Here is an 8225-nt window from a genome sequence, read left to right as displayed (position 1 = left end):
TGTAAAGCGACCGAGAAAACTTGGAACACCAAACTTTTCACTTTGTCGTTGTGAATGCGAATGTGGTTTTCTAAGAAATTGTTCTTGTTGGTTGGGTGGCTGGGTGGTTGGGTGCTGGCGGTGGCGTGCATGCGTAGCGGCTTTCGTATTGCTATTCGATGTCAATTTAAAGTTTTTCATTTTACTTCCTATTTTTTTGTTGTTTTTTTTGTTTTTTTTTACAGCTTATTGTTGGCTGGGATAAAGTTTCAGTAGAAAAGTTGGTCGCATTGTTCGGGTCGGAGCTAAGACAAAGGTTAGGGTAAGCTCGGCATAATCGATTTGCTTTTGCCTTTTCATTTTAATAATTTTCTACGTTCGGGGCAACAAAAGCAACACTGCAACACAGTGCGGCAACAATTACGTGCAGCAAACAAGCTAAATGCAATCAACGAAGGCAACAATGAAAAATAAACTGGAAAAAAGGGAAAAATGTTGCAGAATTGCAGGTTGCAGTGCCAAACTGGGTTAAAGACTTTGTCTTCGTTTGTGCCACTTCCCTTGACATTTGGCGCCTGCGGCAGCAACTTTTTGTGGCAGGTGCATTATTGCTAAATGCTGCCCCATAATTGAGGCACGTGCGTAAAACAGTAAAAAAAAAAAAACAAATGCTGAGCGCAGCAGCAAAAAATGCACACAAATTTCATGCAACATTGTGTTGTTCTTAGATGTGCAACGCGCAGTTTGCCGCTTATACGTGCTACGTGCAACACTAAATACACATTCATCATGTTTAATACGCATTTAGCTAATTTATTTATGTATTATATTAAACCGCAGCTGCAACCACAAGGGGCAGCGAATGAAGAACCACCCACAATGCATTTTTATATGCATTTATGTACATATTCCATTATCAGCAAATGCAGCACTCGATTCAGTTTAATTCAATTGAAGTTGATTAAAAATTAATTTCAAATTAAATGTGCGCTCAGTGATTTTGCACTTTCAATATCTGTAGTGGATGGTGTTGGTGTGACAGGGCAGGTGTGTGTGTGTGTGTGTGTGTGTGTGCGTTGAGTGGGGTGTGCCATTTCCTGATATTAAACGTCAGAGCTTAGCGAGGTAGTTAAAAGCTGTCAGCAAACGTAAAAACTCGACACGTTTTCGCCATCCACTCAGGAAACATACATGGCTCAAATGGCAAATGGCAAAAGTTGTTACTCACACACACACATACACACATTAAGCAAGTTACACAATGCTGACTAATAAGTACACGAGCAGCTGGAGCGGAAACGGAAGTTGTTGCAAAGTCCGTTGAAATCAATTTTAAAGGTAAACTTGTTACAAGTAACCGAAATACAACAACAGCAAGCAAAAATCAAACTAATTGCAATTCTCATTATACCCAGTAACTTTAAAACACATATGTGTAGGGTAGCTTAATGCTAAAGGTAGATATGAAAACAGTTTATACAAATGAGCAGCTAATTCATTTAAAAAAAAAACAATTAGGCTAATGTAATTATTTAATAATATCCTTTCTGTAATTTGAGCCTGTTGCAAGTGAAGTTTACTGACACTTACTTTTTACAAGGTATTCACTGATCACACAATACACAATTTTCAAAACACCCAGTAGCTTTGTTATTGTGGTTAATGGGCCTCCGAACGAAGTTATTGTTGCAATTCAAGTTACCCAAACTTTGGTTGTTATCGATTATTACACACACACACACACACACACACACACATGTGTGTGTAGCTGTAATCTGTATATGTATGTACGTGCTCCAGATGCGCCCCATTAACGTTTCGCATGCCCCAGCAAAAGTTTCAAAATTTATTTGCCTCATTTTGTGAACAATGTTTGGCTGGCTAGCTAACTGGCTGGCGGAATCTGCGTGTTGTGGCACGGTAAAGTTGCAACACTTCCAGCTGCAATTAAAAGTGAAGCAACGCCCAGCTCCCCTCGTTTAATGAACTACCCCGTAAAAAAAAAGCGACACTCAGTTTCAAGCAGCAGCTAATGGCAATTTATGTGAGTTAATAAACGACGCTCACGAAAAAAAAATACAAATTATAATAATAATAATAAAGAGGAAACATTGGAAAACAAAATGGTATAAAAGACTCGCAATACACTCAATTTCCTCAGTCAGCGTCCACAACTTAACTCTCATAAATCTGGCGATAGTTGTTAAAACCCCATTTAAAACTGACACGGTAAAGAACGCTCAACATCTCCAGCACTTTGATTCCATCCAACCATGCTGCCATCCTTTGCTCTTGCCCACCCACTTTGTCAACTCTATCGTCTTCATCCATTTTGGCTTGCAATGTGCAGCGGGAAAATGGCAGCTGCAACTTGGCAGCCTTTCACGCGGCATGTTAATTAGAAAACTCTTGAAAATTATTAAAAACTTTCGAAGCTGTCAGGCGGCCAAAAGTGTTGCCAACTTTTGCTTCCGGCTGTAAAACGAGACGATTCCTTCCACTAACTCCCTCCCCCTTCCCCTTCTCCTTCCCCTTCCCATCACAAATTTTTCTCAGATACTTAAAAAGTTTGCACCGGCTCTCAACTCCAGCTGCTGCCATGTGAGTGTGTTGAGCTTTAAATATTTCGTGTAGCATATAAAATTGCTCTCATTGGCATTGACATTGCTTCAAAAAATCTTTTTAGTTCTGAAAGTGAAACATTTTGGTTTTACATTCATGTGATTTTGTAGTCACCAATTAGTGAGCAAGTCAATTGGGACAGGCTTCCCTATTTGCGTAGCTATAACGATAGAAAGAAATTGCAAATGGTTTACTAAGCTTTTAATGTGAAATGCTTCAATTTTAAAAGAATTTCTTTTGTTAATATTTTTGGCTCTTTTTTGTATATACAGCATTCTTACATTATATTTTTATTGCTTATATTTGATTTTAATAATTCACATATACCAAAAACATTTTCGACCATTTATAAATTATTTATTATTATACAGCAGTGGACAGAACAATTTTCAGTCCTACTTTCTGCATTTTTTTCTAAAGATATTGGTTTACTTTTAGAAATAGTTTCAATTATTAAGATAAAAAATATTGAATTATAAAATTTGTTTCATATTTAGAAATCATTTCTAAAAACAAGAAAAGCTTTCTAATTTTCTTTTAAGCTTGTGGGCGATTTTTTTTAGTATAGCATCATATAAACAGAGACGCTTACTTAGACTTAACCTGGTTTTTCTCACAATTTGCTTATTATCTAAATTTATAAATTAATTTGTAAGCGCAACTGACAAGCAAACTGCATTCCCCATAAACTTATTCGAATAGCAGCAGAGAAAGGAAAACGCAAATGTATTTAACTACTTAAATAATAAATAAATCTATAAAGCTCCAATTAAAAGTGTCAACATTTAAATGGATGCTAAGTGATGGCATACAAAATAAATAATTTAAGATTAAATATGCAAGCTGCTGCTTCTCTTTCAAACTAGCTTAAATTTTTAATACTTCAAAATAACAATATGTGTATATATAAATATATTCTCATCTATCTAAGATGCCAACCACTTTGCATATCTGTCAGTAGCAACAATTGCGACACCAACACCCTGCCCCTCTTCACTTAGCATCTTTGATTGGTGTCAATTAACCGGAATGCAACAAACAAATCTCTGTGTAAAGTCAAACAAGGGTACCGCTTAGAACCAGATAAGCTGGAAAAACCATTTCGCAATGAAATCTCAGCGGATGCTGTGTGTGTTTCGACAATAGAATATCAGTCGACCACGCGACCTCAAAGTGTACAGTTCAACAGCGATACGGATTAAATTAACAAACAAGCAAGTAGAATATGCCACAGATACGGATTGCTCCCAAGGAGGAGGCTGTGGAGGAGGAGGAGGAGGAGGCGAAGTCAAAGTTGCCGAAGGAGCAGTGGGGCAATGGTCTGGAGTTTCTATTCTCCTGCATCTCGTTGTCTGTCGGCTTGGGAAATATCTGGCGTTTTCCCTACATTGCCTTTCAAAATGGCGGCGGCACATTTGTGATACCCTATCTAATAGCACTGCTGGTAATTGGACGACCTGTATACTATTTGGAGATCTCTTTGGGTCAGTTTCGTGGCGGCGGTGTTCTGCGCGCCTTTGATCTGGCGCCCATACTAAAGGGCGTGGCAGCGGGTCAGGTGCTGGCCACGGGCGCCTCCATAACCTACTACTCAAGCATTATGGCGCTGACACTGCGCTTCCTATTCGCCTCCTTCAGCACGGTGCTGCCCTGGAGCGACTGCCGCGAAAGCTGGGGTGACGATTGCCACAATGGCAGCGCTGCCCCTAATGCCACTGGCAAAATGTCACCTGCTCAACTGTACTTTGAGTAAGCCAACTTTGGTATACAAAATATATATATATATATTTATAACAGGAAAGAACGGTTATATTAGGTCCGCCGAAGGTTACATACCTTGTAAGCCAAACTCAACCAGCCGTCATATAACTTTCAAAATGAATTTGAGAAACAGGCCGATTGTTTCTACTAAAGCCAGTCCGACTTCGATAATACACATAAGTTTGGATCGGTTTTTCCTATGTCGGCTATATTGGGTTTTTTATTTGAATATCTAAGGAAAAAAATACTTTCTATTGATCGATTCTTCCTATGAAAGCTATATGATATTTGACATATATCTTCAAAACTGATAGAATACTTTGCATAGAAATATTCTGCTGAAGACAACTCCTTCAATGCGTTACAAACTTTACGAAAAATCATTATACCCAATAGAAGAGTATAACAAAAAACCGTAAAAAAAAACGGTAAACTTCAGGAAGCCTTTTCAATTATTAATATTATAGCAATATTTGCTTTAATTTAAAGTTGTAAAATATTTTTTCTTATTAATTTATGAGCCTTTACCGTATTCCATTTTAATAATATTTTTAACATGTCTGACAAGTCTTTGACTTAAAAAAAAAACAGGCGTGAAATACTGCATGAGCTGCACAGCATCGAGGATGGTCTGGGTGCGCCCAATTGGGAGTTGGTTGCCAGTTTGGCCGTTGCTTGGCTCATCATTGGCGGTGTTCTGATAAGGGGCATCAAAAGCAGCGGCAAAGCCGCCTACTTTCTAGGCGTGTTTCCCTACGTGGTGTTACTGATTCTGCTGGTGCGAGCACTGACGCTGCCTGGTGCCTGGGATGGCATTGTGTACTTCTTTAAGCCACAGTGGAGGGAGCTGCTCAATCCGCTCGTTTGGTATGCAGCTGTTACCCAGGTCTTCTTCTCGCTGGCCATTTGCTTTGGTACACTGATAACCTATGCGTCCTACAACAACTTTAATCGGAATGTATACAAGTAGGTGGTGCAGTGAACTAAACCACACAGCAGAACCCGATTAATTTTATTTATTTGCCATGGCATAGCGATATTGTAATCATTACCACAATGGACTCGTGCTCATCAATAATTGCCGGCTGCATTACCTTTGGCATTTTGGGCAATTTGGCCAAAGAGACGGGCATTACGGATATTGGCAGCGTGATGAAGGGCGGCACCGGTTTGGCTTTCATTTCATATCCGGACGCGATTGCCAAGTTCGAGTATGTGCCACAGGTAAGCTATCGAGAATGGCGAGCGCTGCGTGCGCCCTAAAGCACAACTACCTAAAGATGTTTGCGTTCCTTTTCTTCCTAATGCTCTTTGTCCTAGGCATTGGCAGTACCGTTGGCATGGCCGCCTGCATCCTGCGCGTCATCCGTGACCAATTTGGCCAAAATGCGGGTCCCAGCTGGGCACTCGCTGGCGGCCTCGCTGCCCTGGGCTTTGGTCTGAGCATCGTATATGTGACACCCGGTGGACAGTTCATTGTCAATCTAGCCGATTCCTATGGCGTGTCCTTTACCGCACTAATACTGGCCATTGGAGAACTGCTCGCCGTTGCCTGGTTCTATGGTACGCTTGTGTATTTTCATTCTAGCTTTCTTTTGGCCTGCTAAGTGGCTTCTCTATTTTTATACTCTGATACGGAAGGTATAGTGTTATATATGACTGTAGATTCTTAAAGCAGGAGTCACTAAAATTGGTTAGTATCTTATTGGTGAGGTCCTTCAGACAACGACAAGCCCAACTTGAAAGAAATATTACACGGAACCTCTTGCTCATATTGCTGCAAGAAGTATCTAACCTTCTATTGGTATCAGAGTATTACGAAGTAGGATACACCCAACTGCATTTTTCTGTGTTGAATTTTTTGGCAGGCTTGCGACGCTTTTGCGCTGATATCAAGTTCATGATGGGCATCGAGACAGGATGGTACTGGCGCTTCTGCTGGGCCTACATCACGCCCGGACTGATGACCGCTGTGCTGATTTATATGCTGCTCAACATGAATAAACTTACGTACAAACGTGTCGAGTATCCACATAGCGCACACGGTAAGCGAATTACTCTACGGAAGAACTACTTGGGACTCGTAATCAAGAAATATATTGTTTAGTATTTAGTGAGCTCTTTTTAAATTAAAATATGTTCTTTTTACTCCGACATGTTTGGAATCTCGTCGAGATTCACAGCATACGTCCAGTAAACTGTAGAATTTCAAACTCTACACCTGCAGCCAGCGAAAGTCATATTTTAGGTAAAAAAAAATATTTACAGCAGCGATTATTTTAAATTTATTATAACTGTCGAGAACGCAGCAATTGCATTCCCAGGAAGTTATTTACTCTACTGTACATATTTCATACATATCTGATTTAATGTTTTTTATAATTTGTATTTTTATTTATTTTATTTTTCGTGATACTCACCATCGTGGAGCTCACCATCTCTAAAAATACACATTTTTCGCTATCGTGCAACACAGTCGGTACTTTCGTTTTGGAAGTCTCTGCTGCTTGATATTATATCTACGGGCCACTAAATCAGACTAAACTGTAGCAATAACTTATTTGAAATTCTCAATATTTGCAGCAGGCACAAGTGTGAAAAATAATAGATAAAACATATGCGTAAATTCCATTTGCAGGATTACACAGATGCAATAAAATATTCTATATATATTCATAAATATATTATTATAAATCTGTACGAATTTATTGACTTCAATTTCAGTCTTTGGCTATTGCTTGGCTTCAATTGGCTTGTTGCAGCTGCCTGGTTGGGCTTTGTATGCTTGGTACAAGCAGCCTAGAACATGTGGCAGCTTATGGATGGTAGATGCCTCAATCTATATTCAATATATACATATATATATATATATATATATATATATATACAATACATATACCTCATTTAATATGCACTCTCTTTTCAGCGTCTACGCGCTGCCTGCCAACCAGACGATTCCTGGACACCCGCCTGTGGACAGTTGCCACAGGAATGAAAATTGCTATTGGCTGATGCTGCGTATACGTTATGTCTCAAGTGCATCTGCAAGTGTTTAAAGTAGATTGTGTACAACTGAATAAATGATGTGAATAAGCAAACTTTAAACAGTGGCCACAAAAAATAATTAACAAAGTTTACTTTGTTCCAGACAAACCAACAGAGTCAATTCCCGTGAAATACTAAACAATAATAAGTGTTAATTATGTAACATGAAATACTCTATATGTTTTCTATTATAAACATAGACTGTGCTTGGAGCTACTTAACGCTTATAGGCCAAATCCCTTTAAGTAAATCACGTCATGCCTTCGCCGATTTTGACTTGCTTGATATTTTATCAATAAGTTCTATGTATCCCTTATGGCGTCATGAATACCCTCAGTGAGGGTATCAACGCAGCTGCCAACAACAGCCAACTAGAATAATAACAAACAGCTAGAATGTGAAGAAATCGACAACCAGCAACCAGCAAAACACAACTCGAAGCAAACAACAAAAGCAACGAGTAAGCTGAGAGAGAAAGCCAAATGAAAGCGCTTTTAATTACCACAGGGCGCGGCATGTGGCATGTGGCACGTCGACAACAAGCAGTCATCGTTGCAGTATAATGGAAGCGAAGGATGCAGCCTGATGTCACTGAGGCGATGCAGTCAGAGCTGCAGATGGGCATTGCTGGAAACGGCACTGAAACTGGCAGCGCTTTGTGTCCGCTTGGAATGGCAGAAATGTTGGCAATGCGGAAATACGGAATGCGCAAATTTCAAATGAAAACAAGCGAGTGAATGAACGGAATAGCAAATAATCCATTCTCCACTTTGCTCCGTTGTTCGACGGGGCGACGAGAGGCACTGGGTCTATTGAGG

General features: G+C 39.6%; 1 protein-coding gene across 2 annotated transcripts; it reads left to right on the top strand.

The window, feature by feature from the left end:
- The first annotated feature begins 3771 nt into the window (after window positions 1-3771).
- Window positions 3772-7486, top strand: LOC6560619 (sodium-dependent nutrient amino acid transporter 1). Of its 2 annotated transcripts, XM_001987691.3 has the most exons (7): window positions 3772-4350; window positions 4954-5328; window positions 5397-5586; window positions 5643-5925; window positions 6231-6407; window positions 7087-7187; window positions 7289-7486. In XM_001987691.3, the coding sequence occupies exons 1-7, from the start codon at window positions 3827-3829 to the stop codon at window positions 7355-7357; spliced, it is 1719 nt and encodes a 572-aa protein (XP_001987727.1). In that variant the 5' UTR covers window positions 3772-3826; the 3' UTR covers window positions 7358-7486. The 2 variants fall into 2 exon arrangements, with proteins under 2 accessions (XP_001987727.1, XP_032590911.1); XM_032735020.2 differs by lacking the exons at window positions 6231-6407; window positions 7087-7187; window positions 7289-7486 and having other exon boundaries at window positions 5683-5862.
- Window positions 7487-8225: the final 739 nt, after the last annotated feature.

Source organism: Drosophila grimshawi, unplaced genomic scaffold (genome assembly GCF_018153295.1).
Source record: "Drosophila grimshawi isolate 15287-2541.00 unplaced genomic scaffold, ASM1815329v1 contig_1369, whole genome shotgun sequence".
Classification (NCBI taxonomy): Eukaryota; Metazoa; Arthropoda; class Insecta; order Diptera; family Drosophilidae; genus Drosophila; species Drosophila grimshawi.
The sequence above is the reverse complement of the archived record's forward strand: the minus strand, read 5'-3'. Positions and strand labels throughout refer to the sequence as shown.